The sequence below is a fragment of the Podarcis gaigeae genome (assembly GCF_964106915.1).
Source record: "Podarcis gaigeae genome assembly, chromosome: 5".
NCBI lineage: Eukaryota > Metazoa > Chordata > Lepidosauria > Squamata > Lacertidae > Podarcis > Podarcis gaigeae.
The window spans coordinates 91,439,691-91,452,793 of NC_139681.1; the positions used below are offsets into that span (position 1 = coordinate 91,439,691).

The 13,103-nt window shown below is 45.1% G+C and overlaps 1 protein-coding gene across 8 annotated transcripts in view; it reads left to right on the forward strand.

Moving 5' to 3' along the window:
- Positions 1–13,103, forward strand: part of LOC310845006 (uncharacterized protein) — a 448,061-nt gene that overhangs the window by 344,140 nt on the left and 90,818 nt on the right. For all 8 annotated transcript variants that reach the window (XR_014564412.1, XM_083739873.1, XM_083739868.1 and 5 more), the window contains exon 6: positions 2,367–2,676. Coding sequence is in view for 7 of the 8 variants with exons in the window: in XM_083739873.1 (XP_083595999.1) it covers positions 2,367–2,676 (310 nt within the window). In the remaining variant the exon portion in view is untranslated. The remainder of the gene's footprint in view (positions 1–2,366; positions 2,677–13,103) is intronic.

Consider the following 13,103-nt stretch of genomic DNA (forward strand, 5'->3'; position numbering starts at 1 on the left):
CGCACGGCCCCTTTTGCTTGCTCTTAACAAGCCGAGGGAAGGGGAAAGGATTGGGGCAAGACGAGCCACGTGCTGTGGGAAATGCCGCTCTCCGGGCGCCTGTTCCCCCCCGAAGTGATGTGGGGAGGGGCTGGCTTCGGCGCGTGTCACTTCTAATTCCCCAATAATCCCTTATTAGGTGACTTTCCAAGATGCGGCCTCTAAACCAATAATGGGTGGGGGGATTAAAAAGCGAAAGTGAAGGCTGCAAGGGGGAAGCACATTTTATATGCTGGAAGAGGGGGAGTGGGAAAACTAATTAAAGAGTGGCACTCCTCCCCACCCCCCCAAGGTTAAAAGTCACGGAGGTAGGTTATGGTCAGGACAGGGTTACAGAAGCGGCTCGGGCCGGAGCATCAATTCCTAGAGAAAGGTAGAGGAACACAGAGCCCCGCACCCCAACTTCCCCGCCGCGCTCCCATTGTCTCTAAGCGCTCCTCTTCGGCCAATGGACGCCTTCCTCCGGTGCGAAGCAAGCGCCCGCAACTCGGTTTGCTAAAGGCGTTGGAGTGGGGAGGATTTCTGCGCCTCGTGCGCCTCCTTTCCCAGGAATCCGAGAAAGGTGGCCCCTCCCCGTCGACAACGGGGCATCTCCCGTCGCCCCAATTAGCGCTGCTAATTTATTCGTGGCAAATAACGAACGAGGGTGGGTGGGTGTCTCCACTGGAGAGGGGAAAAAAACAGTCATGCTCATGTGACAAAGCTGTGACTTAAAATTATCCAGTTTAACTTTTAGCACCGATTCGAGTTGAAATATATGGAAACAATGCCTTCTTCCTTCTGGAGGCTGCTTTGCTAGGGACTGCATGCCCCGGATCACGACCCGGTGTCCTTTTCGTGTGCCTCCTCGCTCTGCCAGTGTGTGCTGGGGGTTGGGGAAGAATCGCCGGGATCCGAATCGCCCCTCGCCACCGCAGCGGGGGGGGGGGGGACCCAAGCAGTGCTGAGGGGAAGTGTCACGGATGAACTCATCCCGTGTTAACGTTCTTGTGAATCGAATCCATTCTGGAGAGGTTAGGGGCGCTTAAAAGGACGAGTAATCTTGACGGAGCAGAGATGCGTGTTAAATTTATGTGGGAGGGACCCTTCAGACGTGACGTTGGTGCAGAAGGAAAGGAAGCGCGTTGATTCTCAGCAGCGTCGGGGCTGAAGGCTGAGCAGGACCGGAGGGGGAACGAGCCGGGTGGGGGGACGCTTCAATACTCTTAGAGTAGGTGCCCTGCGTTGCAGAGATTAGATGTGAAGATAGCCTTTTCGAGTGGCGAATGTTTTAGCTTGATCTACAGCCCAATTAAACCGAGGTCCTTGAAAGTGTCGCCATTAGGTTCTATTGACTGTCATTTGCTTGTGGGATTGTCTAAAGAAAACTTTTTGTGGAGCTGGATCGGACTGATCTGGGAGAGGAGAGAGAGGCAAGCGTCTCTTCCTTGGTTGCGCGCTTGGACTGGAGGATCTGTTGCAACCCTGTGTGGGGGGGGGGACCAGGGCATAGACACGCACGCACAAATGTGTACAAATGTGTGGTCCACTTCAGTATTGCATATCCAATAATACCCTTCTCATGCCCTCCTCTGTAATTCTAATTTTCTTTTTTCCTTTTAAGCAATGGATACCACCCCCCAACTACTACCATCACCCCATTGAAATAAACAGATGTTAGGGCCGATTAAGACCCGAGCGGGAGACACAAGCCCCCATCTTTAAAAAGAAACAGATCTATAGCAATAATAATAATAATAATAATAATAATAATAATAATAGGAGAGAGGCTAGGTCTTGCGAAGTCCTTTTCCATTTGTGTGCCTCCATTGGGCGGGAGGGGGGGGGCAACCAAACCTAAATCTTTATCAAGCCCCTATTCTGTGGCTTCAATAAACAGAATCCCCATTACTTCACGGCGCCTTTTGTTGCCCCTATACAAATGAGAACAAAATGGTTATTCAGGAAAACGCTTTTCGATTTGTATTGTGTGTGGCATGCACAAAGCGCACTGTTATTGTATTAAAAAGAACCATCTGTAGCAGAAACAATAGCATCAAATTATCTTTGAATACCCACTGCAAAAATATAAAGCTTTTATTCTTTATTCTTATTCTCCTCTGCGGACGGAGGGGGGGGGTTGAGGGAGAGAGAGGAGGAGAGAGAAAGAGACGGAGAATTGACTTTTTTGTTGTTGTGGGTGCATTCTTATAACACACACACACACACACACACACACAAAATCAGCCATTTGGATTTTTTAAGCCATACCATAAACGATTTTCCTCTCTCCCTGTCTCCCTCTCTCTCTCTCCCTCTCTCTTTCTCCCTCTCCCCCCTTGTTCCAGGGGCTGCAGTTTAAATCTAGGACTAGGATTCGAAGGATGTGTAGGCAACCCGGGTTGCCGGGGGAAGAAAAACGGAACTGGATTCACTCTGGCTGGAGAAGAAGAGGAAGGCTGGAGCGCGGGGGCTGGCGGGGGTGGGGGGCGCGAGAGAGGAGCCTCCGAGCATCCGCAAGTGCCGCCGTCCGGGGGAAAGTGCTCCAAGCCCCCGAGGAGGCCGAGCTGGGACGGAGGAGCCCCCGCGGACTTTGTCTTCCTTCTGCCAATCAAACGCCCTCCGAGCCGAGAGCCCAAAGTGGAGTGGCAGAAACCTGTAAGTAACTTGCACCAACTTTGACATGCACTGCCAGTCTCTGCTTTTACTTGCCTTCTCCGAGACTTGAGGGGCGGGCGGGGGGGGGGTGTTGGAATCAGATCTGGGAAATATACACACCTCCTGTGTTCCAGCCGTCAGGAAAAGAGCGTTGCACTTTGCAAATACTTAACATTTCTCACTCTCTCCCTTCCGCTTCTCCCCCCCCCCTTTTTGGACTGAAAAGTAGAGTTTCTGGAAAAATAAAATAATTGTCCTCCCCTTTCCATCCATCCATCCCTCCTTCCTTCCTCCCCCCCCCCCCCTTCTTGTTTGGGTTTGAGAGCGAAAGAGCCGTGTATTGCTTAATTGTGTGGGTTTTTTTCTTTAAAAAGGTTTGCCCCTATTAGAGCGGGAAGTCCGAAGCAGCCTTGTTGTGTGTGTGTGTGTTTTCCCGTAAACGCAATTCGGCAAGAAAAAAAGAGATTTAGTTGAGCCAAACTGATTTAAAAAAAATAAATGTGAAAAAATGATGAAGACACCAAACTATCGGGGACGATCTGCCCGTGCCCTATCTGAATCTATGACACCGTGCACGTTGAGTTTCCGGGAAACGGGTTAATGAAGGAAGATGTGCAGGCAGGAGCCGGGGGTGGGAGGAGAGGAGGGAAGGAAGGAAGGAAGAGGGAAATCGGGGAAGATGCATTACCTGAAATCTGCAAGGTGTTGTACGGTACCAGCTGCCGAGGCTCGCGCTTGCTCTCTCGCGCCCCCTACTGGTAAAATAAAGATCAGCCTTTAGTTTAAGCACACGGAGGGGTGGGGGGGTGTCAGCTGTTTCTCTGCCTCTCTTCCCCACCCCCAACTTTCGTTATCGATTTGCAGCCCCCTTGAAAAAGAAAGGGGGGGTTTCCCTCACTGGCACTGCAATGCCTTCACAAAAAGCCTTACCGAACGCCTGACAATGCAAAAAAAAAAAAAGGCTAATTTTAATTCAGGACCCCCCCCCCCCGTTTTAATTTTAAAAAGGAGGTAGCTCCCTTTACGAAGTTGTGAGTGTTTTGGATTTTCCCTCTATTTCTTTTTCATTATTTTTTTAAAAAAGCATTTGATAGATAAAGGTTAATCTTGGGTTGAATGACGGAGCTGTGATTGACAAGAGGAAAGGTGTTGAGGGCAGGTCGAGCTGTCTTATTTACAGCCCACTGCTTGCTATAGAGCCTTTGTTAGGACTGGGAAGCTAATTTAGCGCTGATCAAAAGCACCACGGAGTTAAAGGGCCTGGTAATGACTGCTAATTTCATTTCAGCCTCATACATCCCCGACCGCTGTAATTAAAGACGTGCTATTTAAATACAGGTGAAGAGGCTTTAAAAAAAGAAAAGAAAAAAAGAGGGGGGGTGTTGCAGTTGCAATTTTATTTAGCCTTTCCATCCTAAATGGGTCCAGCTACAATGTGTGACTTAGTATTTAATTCTTAGCTTGTTTTGCTCTCCCCTCTAATGATTTGGCTTTTCTCTCGGGCACTCTCTAGTCATTTAAAAAAATAAAATAAAATAAGATAGATTCGAATGGAAAATAAGTGCAAGCCTTAATAGAAAGATCGCCCACAAATGCAGAAGGAGAAGAGAGTTTAATGTGCAGATATTTATTTTTGTTTGATACGTTCAATCTGATGCAGCGACAGTCAGCCAGAAAGGACTGCACTGGTAAAGTGGGGTGCGGGGTGGAAAGAAAAAGGGGAGGCAAAGATCAGGCTGCTTCTTTTTTTTAAGTGCCTCTAAGGAAGATCATTTATTAATTAAATTATTTCCCCCACTTCATGTTAGATTTGTTGGCTCTGCAAACGATGTAATTTCTCAGCTGATGTAACAGTTTCTTTCTAGAGAGACATCAAAGGATAAAAGCTCTACATTTTTGTAGTTGGTTAAAATTGATACCAAAAGGGGGGGGGGAGAGAAAGAAAGAGAGGGAGAGAGACGGAAGTTAGCCTTTAATCTCTTTTTATCCATGAGGACTAAAGATCTGTACTCGACCCTGCTAAGCTTGCAAGCTTGTACCCGCTTCTTCCGGGGTTGTGATGGGCTTAGATGAGAGGCGGGGGCTGAGCTGGATGTCTGAGCGCCCCCTGTTGGCCACAGCGCCAGTCCTACGTAGAGCAATAACCTTGTTCTTGGGTCTTGGGTTCTGTGTCTTGCACATACAGTTTAGCAAACTTAACAAGATAAAATAGGCTAGCAATTAAAATCAAAGAATAGAAAAGGGACGTACCTACCACACACTGCGCTTGCAAAAGTTTCCTTTTCAACCTCAGTGAGCATTTCGAGGATCCAACCCAGACCCTACTTAAAGGGGGTGAAATGCTTCTTTCTTGAGTTTTTAAAGTCCTCCTTCAATTCATAAGAGGCCTTTTTCTTAAAAAAAAGTAACATATATATATATAATTTTAAAATAATTCCAACTCCCCCCTTTTTTTATAAAAAGTATCTACTTTTTTTAAAAGAGAGAGAGAGAGAGAAGTATGGCATCATGGCATATGTTTAATTTGGAAATAATTAAAAGCCCATATGCTGGACTTCTAAAACAACAGAATCAACATAACTGGAGATAGTTTTAAAAGCTGCAGTTGTAATGAAACTTCTTTGCTGATATTTGGAGACCTGGAGGTGGGGGATCCCTGCCAACAGGTTTCTTTTGAAATAAGATTTTAAATATTAGAGTAATAAAACAACAACACTTAACAAGTTGCCAGTCAAAAGAATAATATTTTTGTATATCTTTCTGAAGAGAATGTTTCAGCATCCCCCCCCCCGGATAATTTTCTTGTCAACGTTATCTGGAAACGTTAGTAAAATTTAATAATAATAATAAAGCAAAATAAAATTGTTCAGATTCACCTCTTTCCCTCATGTAAAATTATCTAGAACAGTTAGACGTCTGGTGTTTGTGTTTGTACCTTCTAGTCAATAGACGGAGGTCACAATCCTGAGAACTCCTACTCATTTGTTTTAAATTGCTCAGCCTTTTGAAAACGTGCTCAAAGTTGCTGACAGCAACAGATGGGTAAAAATTAAAACTACAGTCAGTAAAAAGTCAAAAACAAGCAAATAGCCTGCAATCGCATCCACAAACATCTAAAGGGAGGATGTGGTACAAACCCAGGGTCACAACTTTTACTGAGTAAAGGCCATTGACATCATTGGCACTTGCTTCTGAATAAATGCTTCTTAATCCTAATGGGTCTGACACCCCACCCTCAAATATTGGTAATATAAACACTGCTACTTGAAAACAGGTCCTCTTTATTTCAGTTGAAGCTAGGTCCCAACAATAAGGCTGGCTGTATGAACCTATCCATATCTACTCAAAAGTAAGAGCCATTGAGTTCCATGGGACTTGCTCCCAGAGAAGTATGTGCAGGAATGAATCCCTAAAATTTCATTCTTCATCGCCATGTTCTGTCTCAAGCCGCCTCCCAAATCAAATTCTCTTGCTGCTGGTTTTTAATGAAAACACCTCTGTATGACCTCCTGATCCGGGAAAGTTGTCGTCTCTCAGCTTCCCAAAGTTTCCAATGTGAGGAGTACTGTGTGGGGTGGGTGGGGAGTTAGGTGCATGGGGGGGGGGGCTTTGTGTGGAGGTGGTATTTCTTTTGATATGAGCCGAACAGAGTTTGGAGGGGGCAGGTGAGAAAGAAGGGCCTTAAACGGTGGCAAACCAGACTCATTCACTTCAATGGCAGTATCGCCCTGGAACGTGGCTTGCGTCCTCGACTGCGGTCATAGGTACACTGTCAACCCCATTGAACTGGGTGTGATTGAATAAACCTCCAGAAGGTCGTCCTAGGCAAGCCCTAGGCCCAACTTCTAGGGTCCTTGCCCGTTTCCTGTGTGAAAAGTAATCGGGCAAGGATAAGATTCCACAGAGCTCTTCAGAGGTGCCGCGGTCAAAACAAACAAACAAAGCCACGAGGAGCTGAAGCAAAGCAGCTTCTTCATCGCAACCCGGAGTCTTTTGTCTCCCTTGTGAAAACGCTCTGCTTTGAGAAGCGAAAAGGTTTCCCTTGTAGAGTTCCTCTAGGAAGCGGCCAGAGACAATTCGCCACCGAGGTATGGACGCTTTCCTCCTTGGAAAGGAATCGGAGAGGGCAAGCAGCGCGGCTTAAGAATCCTTCAGCGAAACAGAAGTCCATACCCCAAACGCCCTTGCAGCTGCAGGAGCCTGGCAGGAAGAGCGGCGTCCCAAAGAGATCCCTTCCTAGCAACGGATTTGAGGGTCTGTGCGCACTCTGTATTGGAGTGTACATACAGTATTATATGTAAGAGGAAATCAGTCTTATCCATACAGAGTGCCATGTATAAACCACCGGATCCCGTGATGCTTCTGTCCGGAACCTTACTTAACATTTGCTTGAACCGCCATGTAAAATGTACCGTTTTAAAAGCTTTAGGATGGAGAGTTCATCCACACCCTCTGTACAGGGCCCTGCTGCAAAGAGTCCCATTGCACACCAGTTAAGCAGGAACATTTCGACTGAAAGTGGTTAAGCCTACCACCCTGACCCAAGCAATTAACGTGGAAGCAACAAATGTACCTTGTGTTAGGTATGACTCCCAGGAAATTCGCATTCAGATAGGCAGGCTTTTATTTTTACCTGTAGTAAAAATGCATCTAGGCGTTCGTTGCCTGTTTCTCTATCCATCTGTCTGCATCCATCCTGAGTGTGAATTCTTCTTTCATTAAGATTATATGCGGATGGTTATATAAGAATTAAAATATACTTCGCCTCCCCACTGCTAAACTTTCATGGCTGCTCTCAGACAATAACATCCGAATCAAAACAAGCTACAATCCATGCGACCACCTGATCTATCCAATAATGAAACGGCAACCATTACAGAATAACAAACCTTTTCCTGGTCGCCACTGGCCTAACCCCCGAAGGTGTGTCACCTGTTTGAGCAGGACCTCAGATGACGATGCTGAGGGCAGGTTCACATCTACACAAGCGTTTCTGTTAAAAACCAATCCCTCAAGTTCGAGCTTGCCATTTTTAGACCGCGGAGCAAGCACACCTGTAGTGGCAGTTATGTCATCTCTGGAGTCACCCCACAGCAGTGACTCAAAATAACATAAGTGGGAGCTCAGTCTTCCCAAGGCCTCGTCCATCTGAGTTTTCCTTAACACATTCGCGGATGTGCCAGTGTGGTGTGCTGTTTAGGGTGCTGGGCGAGACTAGGGTTCAAATTCCCATTCAGCTATGAAGCTGACTGGGTGACCTTGGACCAGCCACCATCCCTTAGCGGCTTAGCCAAAGGGACATCACAGGATTGTTGCGAAGACAATATGGAGAGGGGCAGAGCCGTAGACGTCACCCTGAGCTCCTTGGAATGAAGGGGGAATATGAAAGCAAAAATGCAAAATAACACTAAAATAAAGGTTCCTAGATTAGACTCTCTGGGATTCCAGGGAGGATGGGTTTCTCTTGGCCTTGTCACCTTGTTTTCTAGGCTGAAAAACTTATGAAGTGACCTCTCACTAAATATTCATAGAAGCACCCCAGTCCTTCTGCAGCCTAGGCGCATTTACATGAGGTCGGTTGTCTCTGGGCTCGATCCAGAGGGGATTATTGACACTGCGAATCATAACGGCCGGAGAAGCCTCTTCTTGTCTGCCAGATCAATCAGTGAGCTCCACATTACAGCATTTAGTGAACTGAGTGTAGATCGGCCCTTCATTAGGGTTGATATCGAGAGTGAATCGTGAAGCAAATGAATTAGGAGGTATTTCATAACAAAACCTACTCAGAGATTATCACACTTTCTCCTGTATGTTAATATTTTTACTTGGTAATATTCGCTGCTCGCCTTGAGCCCTTGTAGATCAGGTGTGCTGGTAGTCTCAGAACGCACCCCGACCCCTTCTTTCCAGTGTCCGCCATTCGCATTCCGAGGTTGCAAAAAATAAGAAGCTTTCAAGAACTTCTCCGCTGTCAGCCCTGTCTGGAATACGGAAAGAAAAGTGCCTTTTTGGATTCGGATCGACGTGCTCTGATCTCTAGGCCATTTCTTAAAATGGGATGGAAGTTCATTCCTTAGACGCAAACACAAAATTATTTAAAAGTCCTGCTCCGGAACTGCTAGGAGAGTTTCTCCCTTCCCGCCCCGCGGACCTCTGGCCCCGGAGAACTGACACAGCCCAGTTAAGATACCCCACCACTCTGAACGCTTTTCTGGAAAGCAGAGCCCCACAATTTTCAGTTAGAGTTACACAGCAGCCCAAAGCTGTTTCTTGAAGTCCCATAAAGTAAAATGGGGGTTATTTTGCGCAACGGATGTGCTTGGGATTGCTGCAGCTTTCCCCCCAGAAAGCTGGAGGCAGTTTTGCAGAGTTGACATTGTCCCCGAGACACGCGTCCATCTCTGCTTCATGAGTTGCAGCTCTGCGCACAGTTGGGCAGCTTAAATCCTATTGAAGTCCATGGGACCGGCGCAGCATTTTTGCAGGAATGCAGCTCTTGACTCCAGTGACACCAGCAGCTTGTTCCCCGACCCAGATGGATTTAAACTGAGTTAAAACCCGGACTCGGCAGTACTGCTTGACTAGAAGTCCCATTATAATTATTGAAACATTCATGTGATGGTATCACAGTACTAATCCCGGAGTAGTAAATCTACAGCAGTAGTGACAGGCCGTCCGACCTTGAACACATTTACTATTAATGCAATGTACCTACAGTTTTCTAGAAATGGATTCAAGCATTTCCGCTGAAGAAGTACTTTGACCTCAACTGCATTTGCTTGGATATGGCTTATTGACACCAATAGGATTTACTTCCGAGTATATTCTGGTCCGAAGCACATTAGCTAGAACTGCATTCCACAGAATTTACTTCCATCTGACACTCCTCTGGGTTGCCGCCATAAAGCGTTTGGTTGGCCAGGGTGTGAGGATGAAGACTCAGCTAGTACAATCTTACTTTTGACATGTTGTTGAAAGGAAAGGGGATTTCCTCCAAGTAAGGTATCAGAGGACCTTCTTGCCACGTGAGTGTGCATAGGACTGCAACCCTGTTAAACAGGAATTTAGCAAGTTTCAGTGGGAAAGAAAGTTTGCTTGTTAAAAATCGTCAGGCAAAAGTGATCCTGACCGGAGACCACGGAGGCTGCGCTCTGCGCGCCCTTTCCCAAAGGGAGACCTGTTAGCTTGTTGCCGCAAAATCAGCCGAGATTCTTGTGCACCTTAAGCACGAAAACACGTATTATGAAGTGGAATGGCGTCGACGCTGTCACTTGCAAGCTATCCACGCTTTCCTTGAAAAAACGCTTTGCTCTGCGCTGTGAGACTTTGACTTCCGATTAAAGGTGCAGCGCAGCGCACCCAACGAGTCTTTATTTAGCGGTCCTGGAATGTCGCATTTATTTTCAAGATTCTGGGGTGCTTATTTTAAAGCGAGGGTGTGATCACATTTATTCGGAAGAAGGAGAGAATGGGGGATAGAGTAGTATTGGAGTGGGGTGTTGAAGGAGAAGGGTAATTACGAGGGTTTTTTAAGACGCCAGCTGCGTCTAAACACACCACTTGGAAGTCAGTCTCCGCTGGATCCTGTGGAATTTATTTCCAGGAAGGCTATTTAGGATCTTGATGCAAAGGCGCAGACAAGATAAGGAGGATTTAGGTGCCCCTGAATAGGCATTAACCACCCTGCCCATATTCAGGGTGGTCAAAGTGGGGCAAAGGAGTTCGCTTTGTTCTCTGCCTATCAATGCATTTTTAGGGGTGGAGGAAGATTGTAATCCTCTTTGCAGCATTTACTGCGAGATCGTCTGATGCAGATTAGTAATATTCTTTAGAGGGAACATGTTTAGGATTGGGCTCCTCAGGGTATCTCGAGGAATCCAATCCTAAACACTTTCCCTCTAAAATCCCACCGAACTGAATGGGACTTGCTTCCCATGGCTGCGATCCTAAAGCTACTTGATTTGAAAGTAAGCTCAACCGCAACACAGTGCAATTTACTTTAAAGAGAATGTGTGAAGAATTGGGGGTAAAAATCTTGCTCAGTATCAGGATAGTTAAGGGGTGATCACGCCTACCTTTACCAGCAAGAGAAATGGAAATTCCGATCAGTATTTGCAGATAGGCAACTGAGGGTGGAATTTAATTTGGGTTACTCGAGGCGGGATACAAATATGCGATCTTATGCGCCTAGTTTGTGGGGTCTGGGATGGGGGTTGGTGGCTATTACAAATTCATTCATTATGAATGGAAGCCTTGGTTTCCTGGCCTCCTCCTCCTCCTCCTTCTTCAATCACTCGTTGCCGAGTAAGATTGTCTTCCATGATAACGGTCTTAACAGTGAGTCCGTAAGTGACTGTGGAGGCCAATTCTGGATCCACACATCCTTCCACAGTGGAGACATAGGTTTCCGGGCGGGAGTTGATCACTGTGAGGGTTTGCCAAGCACGTTTCTCCCTTTCGTCCTGAGTTCGAGCGTCTTCAAAACCCACGACACCTTTGGTAAAGGCTGTTCTCCAATTGGAGCGCTCGCAGGCCAACCTACAGGATGCACTCGTCAAGCTCCTTACTCTAGAGTAGCCCCTTTGGAATTAAGGGGACATTTCAGCCCGGTGACATTTCATCCAATCACTCTAACAGGTGGTTTGCTATCCTCTCCGCTGTTTTCAGTACTACCCGGATATACCCAACAACTTCTTTAAGAACAAGCAACAAAACAAAACCCCGTTGTTTTAGAGGGAGAGGTGGTCGCATCGTACCCATTGAGGTCGACGAATTCATTAAGGAGATTTGGTTTTTGTTACCTTATTTTTATTATCTTATTTTGTTTTGGGGTCCTTCATCTGAAACCGCGTGTTTGTGTGTAAATGTAGGACAACCTGGAAGAGCGTGGGTGGCAGTTCGGTCAAGGCTCTCTCACTACCGAGAGAAAAGAAATACTCCTTTCTTATATAATAATGTCATTAATGGTAGTTAAGACTAAAGAATTATCTGCAAAAATATTGACCTGCCTTCTTTCGGTTGCTAGAGGTAAAAGGAGGGGAGACAATCTGAGAGTCTGACGACTTATGGGGCAGAGTTGGGTTTAGTGAGGAATCACTGTCGCCCCCTCCCCCTAAGGAACATAATACTGCATCTGAGAGTGACAATCGGGTGGCTTGCTGGACAAAGAGCCAAAGCAGTTTAAACACCTTCAGGTAGCAATTTCAAAGTAATAAGCGATTTTTAACTATTATAAAAGTAATTTTAAAGACTGAAACCACTCGTTTACGTATTTTGAAATGTGTATTCACACACACGCGATTTCTTATTAATTCACTGTGAGCACCGTAGACTGGGTTTCTTAAAATGAAGTGAAATAAAATAACGTACATCATTTTTCACCACCTCCCTTTTCTCTTTCTCCAACTACCCAAAAAAGTTCCACATATAGGAGAAAACGTCGAGTTTACTTTAAATCAGTCCTGAATGGAATTCTACTTTATTGTAGAACGGAAATGTTTCTTAACATAAGGGAAGTCCACATGCTAGGTGCATATATTCAGAATGCTACTAAACAAACAAACAAAAGTATTGGTGTTGCTCATATTATAAGCCTATGTCTAGCATAACATAGATAGGATCATACTAGCATAATGGTTGGGGTGGAATATAATATGAGACCTCCGGGTATAGGACGGTGTATAAATTCAATTAAAAAAAATAAGACAGAGCTGTCCTAAGAATGTAGATTATGTCTATATAATATAACTGTATATAATTATTAACTTACATGGTGGTTCATACAAGATGAATAATATTGTACAATAATTCCCAAGTGATGGACCAAATACATATATTATCCTATATTACATGATATATTAAATTACTATACTGCTCTTATTACAGTTAGTTGTGAACAGTCTCTAGGGATGCATTTTCTTGTTTATCTAGCTTTTAAGGTGTCTAGCGTTCAAAGACAGCATGACATTCCATTATTTGAGTGGTGTTCTGAATTTTTTGCAGTCAATGATGAGTTTTAATATATAACTGTCAATATAGTTTTAAAAGTGAAAACAAAACATTTCTTTTTTGAATGTACTATCTACTATGGCGGGCCCTTCTTTCCAACAGATCTATTGGACCTGGAACTATTTCTTATCCCTCCCTCCACCGAAATTCATCAGCACACTCATTTTTCTTGTGACTTTTTGAAATAACTAGAATTTATAGTAGTTGGCGACTATTTTAAAACATGGCTTAAAACATGCTTTTTGAAAAATGTATTCAAGCAAGTCAAAGAGTACAGGGAGAGTATTTGTGTACCCGTTACATTTGTTATTTAAAAGGAAATCTTTGGGGGAAATAAAATAAAAACTTTTGAGGTCACAGGTTGACATTTTGCAGACAATTGAGTTATCAAGGCAGTAATTATTTCACAGGGAGATAAA